The sequence below is a fragment of the Oncorhynchus clarkii genome, chromosome 24 (genome assembly GCF_045791955.1).
Source record: "Oncorhynchus clarkii lewisi isolate Uvic-CL-2024 chromosome 24, UVic_Ocla_1.0, whole genome shotgun sequence".
In the NCBI taxonomy this organism is placed as follows: Eukaryota; Metazoa; Chordata; class Actinopteri; order Salmoniformes; family Salmonidae; genus Oncorhynchus; species Oncorhynchus clarkii.
Genome location: NC_092170.1, coordinates 36,015,478 through 36,035,625, shown reverse-complemented (window position 1 = coordinate 36,035,625; position 20,148 = coordinate 36,015,478). Strand labels below are relative to the sequence as shown.

The window sequence follows — 20,148 nt, the reverse complement described above, 5'->3', positions numbered from 1 at the left end:
CACACACACACAAGGTATAATACACACACACACAAGGTATAACACACACACACACACAAGGTATAACACACACACACACACACAAGGTATAACACACACACACATACAAGGTTTAACACACACACACACAAGGTATAACAAACACACACACACAAAGTATAACACACACACAAGGTATAATACACACACACACATACACACACACACAAGGTATAACACACACACAAGGTATAATACACACACAAGGAATAATACACACACACACAAGGTATAATACACACACAAGGTATAATACACGCACACACACACACAAGGTATAACACACACACACACACACAAGGTATAACACACAAGGTATAACACACACAAGGTATAACACACACACACACACATACACACACAAGGTATAACACACACACACAAGGTATAACACACACAAACACAAGGTATAACACACACACTCACACAAGTTATAACACACCCACACACACAAGGTATAACACACAAACACAAGGTATAACACACACACACACACAAGGTATAACACACACACAAGGTATAACACACACAAGGTATAATACACACACACACACACACAAGGTATAATACGCACACACACACACAAGGTATAATACACACACACACACAAGGTATAATACGCACACACACACAAGGTATAACACACACACACACACACACAAGGTATAACACACACACACACAAGGTATAACACACACACACAAGGTATAATACACACACACACAAGTTATAACACACACACACACACAAGCTATAACACACACACACACACAAGGTAAAACACACACACACACACACAAGGTATAACACACACCCAAGGTGTAACACACACACAAGGTATAACACACACACACACACAAGGTATAACACACACACACACAAGGTATAACACACACACACAAGGTATAACACACACACACACACGGTATAACACACACACACACAAGGTATAACACACACACAGACAAGGTATAACACACACACACACACAATGTATAACACACACACACACAAGGTATAATACACACACAAGGTATAACACACACACACACACACAAGGTATAACACACACACACACACATACACACACAATGTATAACACACACACACACACACAAGGTATAACACACACACACACACACAAGGTATAACACACACACACACACAAGGTTTAACACACACACACACAATGTATAACACACCCACACACAAGGTATAATACACACACAAGGTATAACACACACACAAGGTATAATACACACACACACATACACACAAGGTATAACACACACACACACACAAGGTATAATACACACACAAGGTATAATACACGCACACACACACACACACACAAGGTATAATACACACACAATGTGTAATACACGCACACACACACACAAGGTTTAACACACACACAAGGTATAATACACACACACACACACACACAAGGTATAACACACACACACAAGGTATAATACACACACACACAGGGTACAACACACACAAGGTATAATACACACACACAGGGTACAGCACACACACAAGGTATAACACACACATACACACAAGGTATAATACACACAAGGTATAACACACACACACACACACACAAGGTATAACACACACACACAAGGTATAGTACACACACACACACACACAAGGTATAATACACACACACACACACAGGGTACAGCACACACACAAGGTATAACACACACACACACACACACAAGGTATAACACACACACACAAGGTATAGTACACATACACACACACAAGGTATAACACACACACACACAAGGTATAACACACACACACACACAAGGTATAACACACACACACACACACACACAAGGTATAACACACACACACAAGGTATAATACACACAAGGTATAACACACACACACACACACACACAAGGTATAATACACACACACAGGGTACAGCACACACACAAGGTATAACACACACATACACACAAGGTATAACACACACACACACACACACAAGGTATAACACACACACACAAGGTATAGTACACACACACACACGCAAGGTATAATACACACACACACACACAGGGTACAGCACACACACAAGGTATAACACACACATACACACAAGGTATAATACACACAAGGTATAACACACACACACACACACACAAGGTATAACACACACACACAAGGTATAGTACACACACACACAAGGTATAACACACACACACACAATGTATAACACACACACACACACACAAGGTATAACACACACACACACACACACACACACACACAAGGTATAACACACACACACAAGGTATAATACACACAAGGTATAACACACACACACACACACACAAGGTATAACACACACACACAAGGTATAGTACACACACACACACACACACAAGGTATAACACACACACACACAAGGTATAACACACACACACACACACACGGTATAACACACACACACACAAGGTATAACACACACACACACACAAGGTATAACACACACACACAAGGTATAACACACACACACACACAATGTATAACACACACACACACACACACAAGGTATAATACACACACAAGGTATAACACACACACACACACACAAGGTATAACACACACACACACACAATGTATAACACACACACACACACACACAAGGTATAACACACACACACACACACACAAGGTATAACACACACACACACAATGTATAACACACCCACACACAAGGTATAATACACACACAATGTATAACACACACACACACACACAAGGTATAACACACACACACACACACAAGGTATAACACACACACACACAATGTATAACACACCCACACACAAGGTATAATACACACACAAGGTATAACACACACACACAAGGTATAATACACACACACCCACACACACAAGGTATAATACACACACAAGGTATAATACACGCACACACACACACACACACACACACACACACTGTATAACACACACACACACAAGGTATAACACACACACACACACACACAAGGTATAACACACACACACACACACACACACACACACAAGGTATAACACACACACACACAATGTATAACACACCCACACACAAGGTATAATACACACACAAGGTATAACACACACACAAGGTATAATACACACACACACATACACACAAGGTATAATACACACACACACACACACAAGGTATAATACACACACAAGGTATAACACACACACACACACACACAAGGTATAATACACACACAATGTGTAATACACGCACACACACACACACAAGATTTAACACACACACAAGGTATAATACACACACACACACACACAAGGTATAACACACACACACACAAGGGTATAATACACACACACACACAGGGTACAACACACACACACAAGGTATAATACACACACACAGGGTACAGCACACACACAAGTTATAACACACACACACACAAGGTAGAGTACACACACACACACAAGGTATATTACACACACACACACACAGGGTACAGCACACACACAAGGTACAACACACACACAAGGTACAACACACACACACCAGACATGTACAAGATGTAACACACACACACATACACACAAGGTATAATACACACAAGGTAGAGTACACACACACACACAGACATGTACAAGAGGTAACACACACACCAACTCATAGTTTCAATAGACCAACCAAACACACGATGCATGGACAGGTACTAACCCGACACTCTCACACCAGTAAGACCTACACAGTAGGATAAGGTAAGGACACACATGATGAGGATGTGTTATCGACGGTGTGAATCGCTCTGTTCATCTCCTCTTTATGAATGTACACACAAGGTATAACACACACACACACACACACAAGGTATAACACACACACACACACACACACACAAGGTTTAACACACACAATGTATAACACACCCACACACAAGGTATAATAAACACACAAGGTATAACACACACACACACACAAGGTATAATACACACACACACACACAAGGTATAATACACACACAAGGTATAATACACGCACACACACACACACACACAAGGTATAATACACACACAATGTGTAATACACGCACACACACACACACAAGGTTTAACACACACACAAGGTATAATACACACACACACACACACACGGTATAACACACACACACAGGGTACAACACACACAAGGTATAACACACACATACACACAAGGTATAATACACACAAGGTATAGTACACACACACACACACAAGGTATAACACACACACACAAGGTATAGTACACACACACACACACACACACAATGTATAATACACACACACACACACAGGGTACAGCACACACACAAGGTATAACACACACATACACACAAGGTATAATACACACAAGGTATAACACACACACACACACACACACAAGGTATAACACACACACACACGGTATAACACACACACACACACACACACACAAGGTATAACACACACACAGACAAGGTATAACACACACACACACACAATATATAACACACACACACACACACAAGGTATAATACACACACAAGGTATAACACACACACACACACACAAGGTATAACACACACACACAATGTATAACACACACACACACACACAAGATATAAACACACACACACACACAAGGTATAACACACACACACACAATGTATAACACACCCACACACAAGGTATAATACACACACAAGATATAACACACACACAAGGTATAATACACACACACACATACACACAAGGTATAATACACACACACACACACACACACGGTATAATACACACACACACACACACACAAGGTATAACACACACACACACACAAGGTATGACACACACACACACACAAGGTATAATACACGCACACACACACACACACACACACACACACACACACACACAAGGTATGACACACACACACACACAAGGTATAATACACACACAATGTGTAATACACGCACACACACACACACAAGGTTTAACACACACACACACACAAGGTTTAACACACACACACACATACACACAAGGTATAATACACACAAGGTAGAGTACACACACACACACAGACATGTACAAGAGGTAACACACACACCAACTCATAGTTTCAATAGACCAACCAAACACACGATGCATGGACACTCTCACACCAGTAAGACCTACACAGTAGGATAAGGTAAGGACACACATGATGAGTATGTGTTATCGACGGTGTGAATCGCTCTGTTCATCTCCTCTTTATGAATGTAGATTGTGTGAGAAAGAGGCTAGGCTTGTCCTGTTGTTGTTTTAGACTGAGTAACTATTAAAGAGACCCGGCTTGTCCTGTTGTTTTAGACTGGGTAACTATTAGAGACCTGGCTTGTCCTGTTGTTGTTTTAGACTGAGTAACTATTAAAGAGACCCAGCTTGTCCTGTTGTTGTTTTAGACTGAGTAACTATTATAGAGACCCAGCTTGTCCTGTTGTTGTTTTAGACTGGGTAACTATTAGAGACCTGGCTTGTCCTGTTGTTGTTTTAGACTGAGTAACTATTAAAGAGACCCAGCTTGTCCTGTTGTTGTTTTAGACTGAGTAACTATTAAAGAGACCCAGCTTGTCCTGTTGTTGTTTTAGACTGGGTAACTATTAGAGACCTGGCTTGTTCTGTTGTTGTTTTAGACTGAGTAACTATTAAAGAGACCCAGCTTGTCCTGTTGTTGTTTTAGACTGGGTAACTATTAGAGACCTGGCTTGTCCTGTTGTTGTTTTAGACTGGGTAACTATTAGAGACCCGGCTTGTCCTGTTGTTTTTGACTGAGTAACTATTTCTTCTATGTGCTCTAACATTCTTCTTCCTTCTCCCCATCCCCTGTCTCTCTCTCACCATCCCCTGTCTCTCTCTCTCCCCCGTCTCTCTCTCTCTACACCCATCCCTGTCTCTCTCTCTCTCTCTACACCCATCCCTGTCTCTCTCTCTCTCTCTACACCCATCCCTGTCTCTCTCTCTCTCTACACCCATCCCTGTCTCTCTCTCTCTCTCTCTCTCTACACCCATCCCTGTCTCTCTCTCTCTCTACACCCATCCCTGTCTCTCTCTCTCTCTCTACACCCATCCCTGTCTCTCTCTCTCTCTCTACACCCATCCCTGTCTCTCTCTCTCTCTACACCCATCCCTGTCTCTCTCTCTCTCTCTCTCTACACCCATCCCTGTCTCTCTCTCTCTCTCTCTCTCTCTCTACACCCATCCCTGTTTCTCTCTCTCTCTACACCCATCCCTGTCTCTCTCTCTCTCTCTCTCTACACCCATCCCTGTCTCTCTCTCTCTCTCTCTACACCCATCCCTGTCTCTCTCTCTCTCTCTACACCCATCCCTGTCTCTCTCTCTCTCTCTACACCCATCCCTGTCTCTCTCTCTCTCTACACCCATCCCTGTCTCTCTCTCTCTCTCTACACCCATCCCTGTCTCTCTCTCTCTCTACACCCATCCCTGTCTCTCTCTCTCTCTCTACACCCATCCCTGTCTCTCTCTCTCTCTCTACACCCATCCCTGTCTCGCTCTCTCTCTCTACACCCATCCCTGTCTCTCTCTCTCTCTCTACACCCATCCATTTCTCTCTCTCTCTCTCTACACCCATCCCTGTCTCTCTCTCTCTCTCTCTACACCCATCCCTGTCTCTCTCTCTCTCTACACCCATCCCTGTCTCTCTCTCTCTCTACACCCATCCCTGTCTCTCTCTCTCTCTACACCCATCCCTGTCTCTCTCTCTCTCTCTCTACACCCATCCCTGTCTCTCTCTCTCTACACCCATCCCTGTCTCTCTACACCCATCCCTGTCTCTCTCTCTCTCTCTCTCTCTCTCTCTCTACACCCATCCCTGTCTCTCTCTCTCTCTCTCTCTACACCCATCCCTGCCTCTCTCTCTCTCTCTACACCCATCCCTGTCTCTCTCTCTCTCTACACCCATCCCTGTCTCTCTCTCTCTCTCTCTCTACACCCATCCCTGTCTCTCTCTCTCTACACCCATCCCTGTCTCTCTCTCTCTCTCTCTCTACACCCATCCCTGTCTCTCTCTCTCTCTCTCTCTCTCTCTCTCTACACCCATCCCTGTCTCTCTCTCTCTCTCTCTCTCTACACCCATCCCTGTCTCTCTCTCTCTCTCTATACACCCATCCCTCTCTCTCTCTCTCTCTCTACACCCATCCCTGTCTCTCTCTCTCCCTCCCCTATCCCCGTCTCTCTCTCCCTCCCCTATCCCCGTCTCTCTCTCTCCCTCCCCTATCCCCGTCTCTCTCTCTCTCCCTCCCCTATCCCCGTCTCTCTCTCTCTCCCTCCCCTATCCCCGTCTCTCTCTCTCTCCCTCCCCTATCCCCGTCTCTCTCTCTCTCCCTCCCCTATCCCCGTCTCTCTCTCTCTCCCTCCCCTATCCCCGTCTCTCTCTCTCTCCCTCCCCATCCCCTGTCTCTCCCTCCCCATCCCCTGTCTCTCCCTCCCCATCCCCTGTATCTCTCTCCCCATCCCCTGTCTCTCCCTCCCCATCCCCCGTTTCTCTCTCTCCCCCTCTCTCTCTCCCCCTCAGTAAGAACAGATTATCCAGCAGTATGAATCCCGTCTACAGTCCTGTTCAGCCTGGAGCTCCCTACGGTAACCCCAAGAACATGGCCTACACAGGTGAGACACACATTACACATTACCTTGCTCCCACCCACCAATAAACACCCTCTCATCAAACCGAAGTGATTGGGCTAGCTAACGGTAGACAGAAGTAAACAGATCTATCTGGTCTAAGATGTGTCCTGCTGGGTCCGTACTAGGAATTTCTATACTAAGTACTAATGATAATGACATGGTTATAAGAGGCTGCTATACTAAGTACTAATGATAATGACATGGTGGTTACAGGGCCTGTATGTCACCGTGTGATGGGACTGAGTGTGATATCTATCAGAATGTATGACTGTCCCCAACCACACAGCTGTCACCTCCACATACCACACACACACAGCAACATGGATGCTGCCTGTGTCATGCTTCTTCTCTCTCTCTCTCCATCGCTCTCTCCATCCATCCCTTTCTCTCTCCATCTATCCTTCTCTCCTCATCTCTCTTTCTCCATCCACCCTTCTCTCTCCATCCATCCATCTCTCTCTCTCTCCCTCCCTCTTCCTCATTCCCTCCCTCTCTCCATCCCTCTAATTTCTCACCTTCCTCCCACACAATGTAATCACTGAAAAGACATAAACAATTCCTTGTCTCGTTAGTGGTTATACTGGAGGTTGTAATGTCTGCTAATTGGTGAGCCGATTAGCCGTCTGTTTCATCTCATCATTACACTGACACACACACAAACACAGTCTGGTTCCAGTTGTCTGGTTGTGTGAAACACCTCTCAACGAAGACAGATTAACAGCCAGAACCACTGTTCAACATGCCGTAGTATCCTGGTGTGCACCATGTTCTACTGTCTACACACACACAGGTGTTAACTCAACAGCAGAGCTCTCCCCCTCCTGCTGTGTGTGCTAAAACCATATGCATACATACTGTAAGACCGAGAGATAATCTTGTATACACACACCCACAGGTCTTCCTATGGCAATGTTTACAACTATACATTCACCCCAGTGTGTTGTATGCCAGTGTGTGTTGCGTTCACCTCAGTGTGTTGTATACTAGTGTGTGTGTGTTGCTTTCATCCTAGAGTGTGTTGTTCACCCTAGTGTGTTGTATGCCAGTTAGTGTGTGTTGCGTTTACCCTAGAGTGTGTTGTATACCAGTGTGTGTGTGTTGCGTTCACCCCAGAGTGTGTTGTATACCAGTGTGTGTGTGTTGCGTTCACCCCAGAGTGTGTTGTATACCAGTGTGTGTGTTGCGTTCACCCCAGAGTGTGTTGTATACCTGTGTGTGTATGTGTGTGTGTGTTGCGTTCACCCCATAGTGTGTTGTATACCTGTGTGTGTATGTGTGTGTGTTGCGTTCACCCCAGAGTGTGTTGTAAACTAGTGTGTTTGTTGCGTTCACCCCAGAGTGTGTTATATGACAGTGTGTGTGTGTTGCGTTCACCCCAGAGTGTGTGTGTGTGTGTGTGTGTGTGTGTGTGCGTGTGTGTGTGTGTGTGTGTGTGTGTTGCGTTCAGCCCAGAGTGTGTTGTATGACAGTGTGTGTGTGTTGCGTTCACCCCAGAGTGTGTGTGTGTGTGTGTGTGTGTGTGTGTTGCGTCCTCATACATAAGGTTGGGTTTGCTTCTAGCTGAACTCAGCTAGGCGAGGTGAATATCTGTGCTCCCATACTCCCTTAAAATACCTTCGCTAGAAAAACAAGAAGGATGTTTAGTGTTTGTCCCTCTTGAGACCCCATACCAACAACCTACGCAGTAGCACTTCCTCAAAATAGTCAGAATCAATCTAAGATAAATCAAGAAATATGTCATTAATGTTGATGTTTTTGCCGAGGAGATCTTCGTCAGGAAAATGGTATGTCTAAGATGTTTGGTGCAGTGTTTCTCAAGTGAAAAAAATGTGTTGTCTCTCGTTGAATGAAAACAAACACTTCATTGAAGAATCCATACTGTTGACCAATCACAGACAAAGGGATTTTTCAAGAAAATAAATTGTGGTCACGAACACCCGGAAAAAAACCTTTTGCCAAAGACTAAAACGAACAAAAACGTTGTGAAATTCTCATCATGTATGAACTGTTTCAAACTGTTTCGGGTGGGAAGCCTTAAGACTCTCTTGTCCTCTGTAGGCTACCCTGGAGGTTACCCTACTGCTGCTCCCACCTACACACCTAACCTCTACCAAACGGGAAATCCAGGGTACCCACCAGGTAAGAACACACACCTAACCTCTACCAAACGGCTAGTCCAGGGTACCCACCAGGTAAGAACACACACCTAACCTCTACCAACGGCTAGTCCAGGGTACCCACTGGGTAAGAACACACACCTAACCTCTACCAAACGGCTAGTCCAGGGTACCCACTGGGTAAGAACACACACCTATCCTCCACCAAACGGCTAGTCCAGGGTACCCACTGGGTAAGAACACACACCTAACCTCTACCAAACGGCTAGTCCAGGGTACCCACTGGGTAAGAACACACACCTATCCTCTACCAAACAGGTAGTCCAGGGTACCCACTGGGTAAGAACACACACCTAACCTCTACCAAACGGGTAGTCCAGGGTACCCACTGGGTAAGAACACACACCTAACCTCTACCAAACGGCTAGTCCAGGGTACCCACTGGGTAAGAACACACACACCGGTAGAAAATGGCTTATCGCAGTGGTTATTAACAATTTCATAAATCATCACCTAGCTATACTTAAAGGCTTATGGCAGTGACACTTGTAGATGTCAGCTAGCTCTAGGAGGTAGAGTTACTGCTGTAGCTGTCAGCTAGCTCTAGGAGGTAGGGTTACTGCTGGAGCTGTCAGCTAGCTCTAGGAGGTAGGGTTACTGCTGGAGCTGTCAGCTAGCTCTAGGAGGTAGGGTTACTGCTGGAGCTGTCAGCTAGCTCTAGGAGGTAGGGTTACTGCTGGAGCTGTCAGCTAGCTCTAGTAGGTAGAGTTACTGCTGGAGCTGTCAGCTAGCTCTAGGAAGTATAGTTACTGCTGGAGCTGTCAGCTAGCTCTAGGAGGTAAAGTTACTGCTGGAGCTGTCAGCTAGCTCTAGGAGGTAGAGTTACTGTTGGAGCTGTCAGCTAGCTCTAGGAGGTAGAGTTACTGCTGGAGCTGTCAGCTAGCTCTAGGAAGTATAGTTACTGCTGGAGCTGTCAGCTAGCTCTAGGAGGTAGGGTTACTGTTGGAGCTGTCAGCTAGCTCTAGGAGGTAGAGTTACAGCTGGAGCTGTCAGCTAGCTCTAGGAGGTAGGGTTACTGCTGGAGCTGTCAGCTAGCTCTAGGAGGTAGAGTTACTGCTGGAGCTGTCAGCTAGCTCTAGGAGCTATAGTTACTGCTGGAGCTGTCAGGTAGCTCTAGGAGGTAGGTTTACTGCTGGAGCTGTCAGCTAGCTCTAGGAGGTAGAGTTACTGCTGGAGCTGTCAGCTAGCTCTAGGAGGTAGGGTTACTGTTGAAGCTGTCAGCTAGCTCTAGTAGGTAGTAACTGTTGGAGCTGTCAGCTAGCTCTAGTAGGTAGAGTTACTGCTGGAGCTGTCAGCTAGCTCTAGGAAGTATAGTTACTGCTGGAGCTGTCAGCTAGCTCTAGGAGGTAGAGTTACTGCTGGAGCTGTCAGCTAGCTCTAGGAGGTAGAGTTACGGCTGGAGCTGTCAGCTAGCTCTAGGATGTAGGGTTACTGCTGGAGCTGTCAGCTAGCTCTAGGAGGTAGAGTTACGGCTGGAGCTGTCAGCTAGCTCTAGGAGGTATAGTTACTGTTGGAGCTGTCAGCTAGCTCTAGGAGGTAGGGTTACTGCTGGAGCTGTCAGCTAGCTCTAGGGGGTAGGGTTACTGCTGGAGCTGTCAGCTAGCTCTAGGGGGTAGGGTTACTGCTGGAGCTGTCAGATAGCTCTAGGGGGTAGGGTTACTGCTGGAGCTGTCAGCTAGCTCTAAGGAGTAGAGTTACTGCTGGAGCTGTCAGCTAGCTCTGTGAGGTAGAGTTACAGCTGGAGCTGTCAGCTAGCTCTAAGAGGTAGAGTTACGGCTGGAGCTGTCAGCTAGCTCTCGGAGGTAGAGTTACTGTTGGAGCTGTCAGCTAGCTCTAGGGAGTAGAGTTACTGTTGGAGCTGTCAGCTAGCTCTAGGAGGTAGAGTTACTGTTGGAGCTGTCAGCTAGCTCTATGAGGTACCGTTACTGCTGGAGCTGTCAGCTAGCTCTAGAAGGTACCGTTACTGTTGGAGCTGTCAGCTAGCTCTAGGAGGTAGAGTTACTGCTGGAGCTGTCAGCTAGCTCTAGGAAGTATAGTTACTGCTGGAGCTGTCAGCTAGCTCTAGGAGGTAGAGTTACTGCTGGAGCTGTCAGCTAGCTCTAGTAGGTAGTAACTGTTGGAGCTGTCAGCTAGCTCTAGTAGGTAGAGTTACTGCTGGAGCTGTCAGCTAGCTCTAGGAAGTATAGTTACTGCTGGAGCTGTCAGCTAGCTCTAGGAGGTAGAGTTACTGCTGGAGCTGTCAGCTAGCTCTAGGAGGTAGAGTTACGGCTGGAGCTGTCAGCTAGCTCTAGGAGGTAGGGTTACTGCTGGAGCTGTCAGCTAGCTCTAGGAGGTAGAGTTACGGCTGGAGCTGTCAGCTAGCTCTAGTAGGGAGAGTTACGGCTGGAACTGTCAGCTAGCTCTAGGAGGTATAGTTACTGTTGGAGCTGTCAGCTAGCTCTAGGAGGTAGGGTTACTGCTGGAGCTGTCAGCTAGCTCTAGGGGGTAGGGTTACTGCTGGAGCTGTCAGCTAGCTCTAGGGTGTAGGGTTACTGCTGGAGCTGTCAGATAGCTCTAGGGGGTAGGGTTACTGCTGGAGCTGTCAGCTAGCTCTAAGGAGTAGAGTTACTGCTGGAGCTGTCAGCTAGCTCTGAGGTACAGTTACTGCTGGAGCTGTCAGCTAGCTCTGTGAGGTAGAGTTACAGCTGGAGCTGTCAGCTAGCTCTAAGAGGTAGAGTTACGGCTGGAGCTGTCAGCTAGCTCTCGGAGGTAGAGTTACTGTTGGAGCTGTCAGCTAGCTCTAGGGAGTAGAGTTACTGTTGGAGCTGTCAGCTAGCTCTAGGAGGTAGAGTTACTGTTGGAGCTGTCAGCTAGCTCTATGAGGTACCGTTACTGCTGGAGCTGTCAGCTAGCTCTAGAAGGTACCGTTACTGTTGGAGCTGTCAGCTAGCTCTAGGAGGTAGAGTTACTGCTGGAGCTGTCAGCTAGCTCTAGGAAGTATAGTTACTGCTGGAGCTGTCAGCTAGCTCTAGGAGGTAGGGTTACTGCTGGAGGTGTCAGCTAGCTCTAGGAGGTAGAGTTACAGCTGGAGCTGTCAGCTAGCTCTAGGAGGTAGGGTTACTGCTGGAGCTGTCAGCTAGCTCTAGGAGGTAGAGTTACTGCTGGAGCTGTCAGCTAGCTCTAGGAGCTATAGTTACTGCTGGAGCTGTCAGCTAGCTCTAGGAGGTAGGGTTACTGCTGGAGCGGTCAGCTAGCTCTAGGAGGTAGAGTTACTGCTGGAGCTGTCAGCTAGCTCTAGGAGGTAGAGTTACTGTTGAAGCTGTCAGCTAGCTCTAGTAGGTAGTTACTGTTGGAGCTTTCAGCTAGCTCTAGTAGCTAGAGTTACTGCTGGAGCTGTCAGCTAGCTCTAGGAAGTATAGTTACTGCTGGAGCTGTCAGCTAGCTCTAGGAGGTAGGGTTACTGCTGGAGCTGTCAGCTAGCTCTAGGAGGTAGAGTTACGGCTGGAGCTGTCAGCTAGCTCTAGGAGGTAGGGTTACTGCTGGAGCTGTCAGCTAGCTCTATGAGGTAGAGTTACGGCTGGAGCTGTCAGCTAGCTCTAGTAGGGAGAGTTACAGCTGGAGCTGTCAGCTAGCTCTGGGAGGTAGGGTTACTGCTGGAGCTGTCAGCTAGCTCTAGGAGGTAGGGTTACTGTTGGAGATGTCAGCTATCTCTAGGAGGTAGAGTTACGGCTGGAGCTGTCAGCTAGCTCTGGGAGGTAGGGTTACTGCTGGAGCCTTCAGCTAGCTCTAGGAGGTAGGGTTACTGCTGGAGCTGTCAGCTAGCTCTAGGGAGTAGAGTTCCTGCTGGAGCTGTCAGCTAGCTCTAGGAGGTAAAGTTACTGTTGGAGCTGTCAGCTAGCTCTAGGAGGTAGAGTTACTGTTGGAGCTGTCAGCTAGCTCTATGAGGTACCGTTACTGCTGGAGCTGTCAGCTAGCTCTAGGAGTTACCGTTACTGTTGGAGCTGTCAGCTAGCACTAGGAGGTAGAGTTACCGCTGGAGCTGTCAGCTAGCTCTAATAGGTAGAGTTACTGTTGGAGCTGTCAGCTAGCTCTAGGAGGTATAGTTACTATTGGAGCTGTCAGCTAGCTCTAGGAGGTAGAGTTTCTGCTGGAGCTGTCAGCTAGCTCTCGGAGGTAGGGTTACTGTTGGAACTGTCAGCTAGCTCTAGGAGGTATAGGTACTGTTGGAGCTGTCAGCTAGCTCTAGGAGGTAGGGTTACTCCTGCAGCTGTCAGCTAGCTCTAGGGGGTAGGGTTACTGCTGGAGCTGTCAGATAGCTCTAGGGGGTAGGGTTACTGCTGGAGCTGTCAGCTAGCTCTAAGGAGTAGAGTTACTGCTGGAGCTGTCAGCTAGCTCTGAGGTACAGTTACTGTTGGAGCTGTCAGCTAGCTCTAGGGAGTAGAGTTACTGCTGGAGCTGTCAGCTAGCTCTAGGGAGTAGAGTTACTGTTGGAGCTGTCAGCTAGCTCTAGGAGGTATAGTTACTGCTGGAGCTGTCAGCTAGCTCTAGGAGGTAGGGTTACTGCTGGAGCTGTCAGCTAGCTCTAGGGGGTAGGGTTACTGCTGGAGCTGTCAGCTAGCTCTAGGAGGTAGAGTTACTGTTGGAGCTGTCAGCTAGCTCTATGAGGTACCGTTACTGCTGGAGCTGTCAGCTAGCTCTAGGAGGTACCGTTACTGTTGGAGCTGTCAGCTAGCTCTAGGAGGTAGAGTTACCGCTGGAGCTGTCAGCTAGCTCTAATAGGTAGAGTTACTGTTGGAGCTGTCAGCTAGCTCTAGGAGGTATAGTTACTGTTGGAGCTGTCAGCTAGCTCTAGGAGGTAGAGTTTCTGCTGGAGCTGTCAGCTAGCTCTCGGAGGTAGGGTTACTGTTGGAACTGTCAGCTAGCTCTAGGAGGTATAGTTACTGTTGGAGCTGTCAGCTAGCTCTAGGAGGTAGGGTTACTGCTGGAGCTGTCAGCTAGCTCTAGGGGGTAGGGTTACTGCTGGAGCTGTCAGCTAGCTCTAGGGGGTAGGGTTACTGCTGGAGCTGTCAGATAGCTCTAGGGGGTAGGGTTACTGCTGGAGCTGTCAGCTAGCTCTAAGGAGTAGAGTTACTGCTGGAGCTGTCAGCTAGCTCTGAGGTACAGTTACTGCTGGAGCTGTCAGCTAGCTCTGTGATGTAGAGTTACAGCTGGAGCTGTCAGCTAGCTCTAAGAGGTAGAGTTACGGCTGGAGCTGTCAGCTAGCTCTCGGAGCTAGAGTTACTGTTGGAGCTGTCAGCTAGCTCTAGGGAGTAGAGTTACTGTTGGAGCTGTCAGCTAGCTCTAGGAGGTAGAGTTACTGTTGGAGCTGTCAGCTAGCTCTATGAGGTACCGTTACTGTTGGAGCTGTCAGCTAGCTCTAGGAGGTAGAGTTACCGCTGGAGCTGTCAGCTAGCTCTAATAGGTAGAGTTACTGTTGGAGCTGTCAACTAGCTCTAGGAGGTATAGTTACTGTTGGAGCTGTCAGCTAGCTCTAGGAGGTAGAGTTACTGCTGGAGCTGTCAGCTAGCTCTAGGAGGTAGGGTTACTGCTTGAGCTGTCAGCTAGCTCTAGGGGGTAGGGTTACTGCTGGAGCTGTCAGTTAGCTCTAGGGGGTAGGGTTACTGCTGGAGCTGTCAGATAGCTCTAGGGAGTAGAGTTACTGCTGGAGCTGTCAGCTAGCTCTAGGGAGTAGAGTTACTGTTGGAGCTGTCAGCTAGCTCTAGGAGGTATAGTTACTGTTGGAGCTGTCAGCTAGCTCTAGGAGGTATAGTTACTGCTGGAGCTGTCAGATAGCTCTAGGGGGTAGGGTTACTGCTGGAGCTGTCAGCTAGCTCTAAGGAGTAGAGTTACTGCTGGAGCTGTCAGCTAGCTCTGAGGTACAGTTACTGCTGGAGCTGTCAGCTAGCTCTGTGAGGTAGAGTTACAGCTGGAGCTGTCAGCTAGCTCTAAGAGGTAGAGTTACGGCTGGAGCTGTCAGCTAGCTCTAAGAGGTAGAGTTACGGCTGGAGCTGTCAGCTAGCTCTCGGAGGTAGAGTTACTGTTGGAGCTGTCAGCTAGCTCTAGGGAGTAGAGTTACTGTTGGAGCTGTCAGCTAGCTCTAGGAGGTAGAGTTACTGTTGGAGCTGTCAGCTAGCTCTATGAGGTACCGTTACTGCTGGAGCTGTCAGCTAGCTCTAGAAGGTACCGTTACTGTTGGAGCTGTCAGCTAGCTCTAGGAGGTAGAGTTACCGCTGGAGCTGTCAGCTAGCTCTAATAGGTAGAGTTACTGTTGGAGCTGTCAACTAGCTCTAGGAGGTATAGTTACTGTTGGAGCTGTCAGCTAGCTCTAGGAGGTAGAGTTACTGCTGGAGCTGTCAGCTAGCTCTAGGAGGTAGGGTTACTGCTTGAGCTGTCAGCTAGCTCTAGGGGGTAGGGTTACTGCTGGAGCTGTCAGCTAGCTCTAGGAGGTATAGTTACTGCTGGAGCTGTCAGCTAGCTCTAGGGGGTAGGGTTACTGCTGGAGCTGTCAGCTATCTCTAGGGGGTAGGGTTACTGCTGGAGCTGTCAGCTAGCTCTAGGGAGTAGAGTTACTGCTGGAGCTGTCAGCTAGCTCTGAGGTACAGTTACTGCTGGAGCTGTCAGCTTGCTCTGTGAGGTAGAGTTACAGCTGGAGCTGTCAGCTAGCTCTAAGAGGTAGAGTTACGGCTGGAGCTGTCAGCTAGCTCTAAGAGGTAGAGTTACGGCTGGAGCTGTCAGCTAGCTCTCGGAGGTAGAGTTACTGTTGGAGCTGTCAGCTAGCTCTAGGGAGTAGAGTTACTGCTGGAGCTGTCAGCTAGCTCTGAGGTACAGTTACTGCTGGAGCTTTCAGCTAGCTCTAATAGGTAGAGTTACTGTTGGAGCTGTCAACTAGCTCTAGGAGGTATAGTTACTGTTGGAGCTGTCAGCTAGCTCTAGGAGGTAGAGTTACTGCTGGAGCTGTCAGCTAGCTCTAGGAGGTAGGGTTACTGCTTGAGCTGTCAGCTAGCTCTAGGGGGTAGGGTTACTGCTGGAGCTGTCAGCTAGCTCTAGGAGGTATAGTTACTGCTGGAGCTGTCAGCTAGCTCTAGGGGGTAGGGTTACTGCTGGAGCTGTCAGCTATCTCTAGGGGGTAGGGTTACTGCTGGAGCTGTCAGCTAGCTCTAGGGAGTAGAGTTACTGCTGGAGCTGTCAGCTAGCTCTGAGGTACAGTTACTGCTGGAGCTGTCAGCTTGCTCTGTGAGGTAGAGTTACAGCTGGAGCTGTCAGCTAACTCTAAGAGGTAGAGTTACGGCTGGAGCTGTCAGCTAGCTCTAAGAGGTAGAGTTACGGCTGGAGCTGTCAGCTAGCTCTCTGAGGTAGAGTTACTGTTGGAGCTGTCAGCTAGCTCTAGGGAGTAGAGTTACTGCTGGAGCTGTCAGCTAGCTCTGAGGTACAGTTACTGCTGGAGCTTTCAGCTAGCTCTATGAGGTAGAGTTACGGCTGGAGCTGTCAGCTAGCTCTAGGGAGTAGAGTTACTGCTGGAGCTGTCAGCTAGCTCTAGGAGGTAAAGTTACTGTTGGAGCTGTCAGCTAGCTCTAGAAGGTAGAGTTACTGTTGGAGCTGTCAGCTAGCTCTAGGAGGTAGAGTTACTGTTGGAGCTGTCAGCTAGCTCTATGAGGTACCGTTACTGCTGGAGCTGTCAGCTAGCTCTAGGGAGTAGAGTTACTGCTGGAGCTGTCAGCTAGCTCTGAGGTACGGTTACTGCTGGAGCTGTCAGCTAGCTCTGTGAGGTAGAGTTACAGCTGGAGCTGTCAGCTAGCTCTAAGAGGTAGAGTTACGGCTGGAGCTGTCAGCTAGCTCTAAGAGGTAGAGTTACGGCTGGAGCTGTCAGCTAGCTCTCGGAGGTAGAGTTACTGTTGGAGCTGTCAGCTAGCTCTAGGGAGTAGAGTTACTGCTGGAGCTGTCAGCTATCTCTGAGGTACAGTTACTGCTGGAGCTTTCAGCTAGCTCTATGAGGTAGAGTTACGGCTGGAGCTGTCAGCTAGCTCTAGGAGGCAGAGTTACTGTTGGAGCTGTCAGCTAGCTCTAAGAGGTAGGGTTACTGCTGGAGCTGTCAGCTAGCTCTAGGAGGTAGGGTTACTGTTGGAGCTGTCAGCTAGCTCTAGGGAGTAGAGTTACTGCTGGAGCTGTCAGCTAGGTCTGAGGTACAGTTACTGCTGGAGATGTCAGCTAGCTCTGTGAGGTAGAGTTACAGCTGGAGCTGTCAGCTAGCTCTAAGAGGTAGAGTTACGGCTGGAGCTGTCAGCTAGCTCTAAGAGGTAGAGTTACGGCTGGAGCTGTCAGCTAGCTCTCGGAGGTAGAGTTACTGTTGGAGCTGTCAGCTAGCTCTAGGGAGTAGAGTTACTGCTGGAGCTGTCAGCTATCTCTGAGGTACAGTTACTGCTGGAGCTTTCAGCTAGCTCTATGAGGTAGAGTTATGGCTGGAGCTGTCAGCTAGCTCTAGGAGGCAGTGTTACTGTTGGAGCTGTCAGCTAGCTCTAAGAGGTAGGGTTACTGCTGGAGCTGTCAGCTAGCTCTAGGAGGTAGGGTTACTGTTGGAGCTGTCAGCTAGCTCTAGGGAGTAGAGTTACTGCTGGAGCTGTCAGCTAGCTCTAGGAGGTAAAATTACTGTTGGAGCTGTCAGCTAGCTCTAGGAGGTAGATTTACTGTTGGAGCTGTCAGCTAGCTCTAGGAGGTAGAGTTACTGTTGGAGCTGTCAGCTAGCTCTATGAGGTACCGTTACTGCTGGAGCTGTCAGCTAGCTCTAGGAGGTACCGTTACTGTTGGAGCTGTCAGCTAGCTCTAGGAGGTGTAGTTACTGTTGGAGCTGTCAGCTAGCTCTAGGAGGTAGAGTTACTGCTGGAGCTGTCAGCTAGCTCTAGGAGGTAGGGTTACTGTTGGAACTGTCAGCTAGCTCTAGGAGGTATAGTTACTGCTGGAGCTGTCAGCTAGCTCTAGGAGGTAGGGTTACTGCTAGAGCTGTCAGCTAGCTCTAGGGGGTAGGGTTACTGCTTGAGCTGTCAGCTAGCTCTAGGGGGTAGGGTTACTGCTGGAGCTGTCAGATAGCTCTAGGGAGTAGAGTTACTGCTGGAGCTGTCAGCTAGCTCTAGGAGGTATAGTTACTGCTGGAGCTGTCAGCTAGCTCTAGGAGGTAGAGTTACCGCTGGAGCTGTCAGCTAGCTCTAATAGGTAGAGTTACTGTTGGAGCTGTCAGCTAGCTCTAGGAGGTATAGTTACTGCTGGAGCTGTCAGCTAGCTCTAGGGGGTAGGGTTACTGCTGGAGCTGTCAGCTATCTCTAGGGGGTAGGGCTACTGCTGGAGCTGTCAGCTAGCTCTAAGAGGTAGAGTTACAGATGGAGCTGTCAGCTAGCTCTGTGAGGTAGAGTTACAACTGGAGCTGTCAGCTAGCTCTAAGAGGTAGAGTTACGGCTGGAGCTGTCAGCTAGCTCTAAGAGGTAAAGTTACGGCTGGAGCTGTCAGCTAGCTCTCGGAGGTAGAGTTACTGTTGGAGCTGTCAGCTACCTCTAGGGAGTAGAGTTACTGCTGGAGCTGTCAGCTAGCTCTGAGGTACAGTTACTGCTGGAGCTTTCAGCTAGCTCTATGAGGTAGAGTTACGGCTGGAGCTGTCAGCTAGCTCTAGGAGGCAGAGTTACTGTTGGAGCTGTCAGCTAGCTCTAGGAGATAGGGTTACTGCTGGAGCTGTCAGCTAGCTCTAGGAGGTAGGGTTACTGTTGGAGCTGTCAGCTAGCTCTAGGGAGTAGAGTTACTGCTGGAGCTGTCAGCTAGCTCTAGGAGGTAAAGTTACTGTTGGAGCTGTCAGCTAGCTCTAGGAGGTAGAGTTACTGTTGGAGCTGTCAGCTAGCTCTAGGAGGTAGAGTTACTGTTGGAGCTGTCAGCTAGCTCTAGGAGGTACCGTTACTGTTGGAGCTGTCAGCTAACTCTAGGAGGTAGAGTTACCGCTGGAGCTGTCAGCTAGCTCTAATAGGTAGAGTTACTGTTGGAGCTGTCAGCTAGCTCTAGGAGGTATAGTTACTGTTGGAGCTGTCAGCTAGCTCTAGGAGGTAGAGTTACTGCTGGAGCTGTCAGCTAGCTCTAGGAGGTAGAGTTACTGCTGGAGCTGTCAGCTAGCTCTATGAGGTACCGTTACTGCTGGAGCTGTCAGCTAGCTCTAGAAG

General features: G+C 48.1%; 1 protein-coding gene across 1 annotated transcript in view; it reads left to right on the top strand.

Annotated features, from left to right (window-relative positions):
- Nucleotides 1-20,148, top strand: part of LOC139382864 (protein FAM168A-like) — a 115,767-nt gene that overhangs the window by 62,232 nt on the left and 33,387 nt on the right. The window contains exons 3-4 of the mRNA XM_071127104.1: nt 7,654-7,745; nt 9,822-9,902. Coding sequence (XP_070983205.1) covers nt 7,654-7,745; nt 9,822-9,902 — 173 coding nt within the window. The remainder of the gene's footprint in view (nt 1-7,653; nt 7,746-9,821; nt 9,903-20,148) is intronic.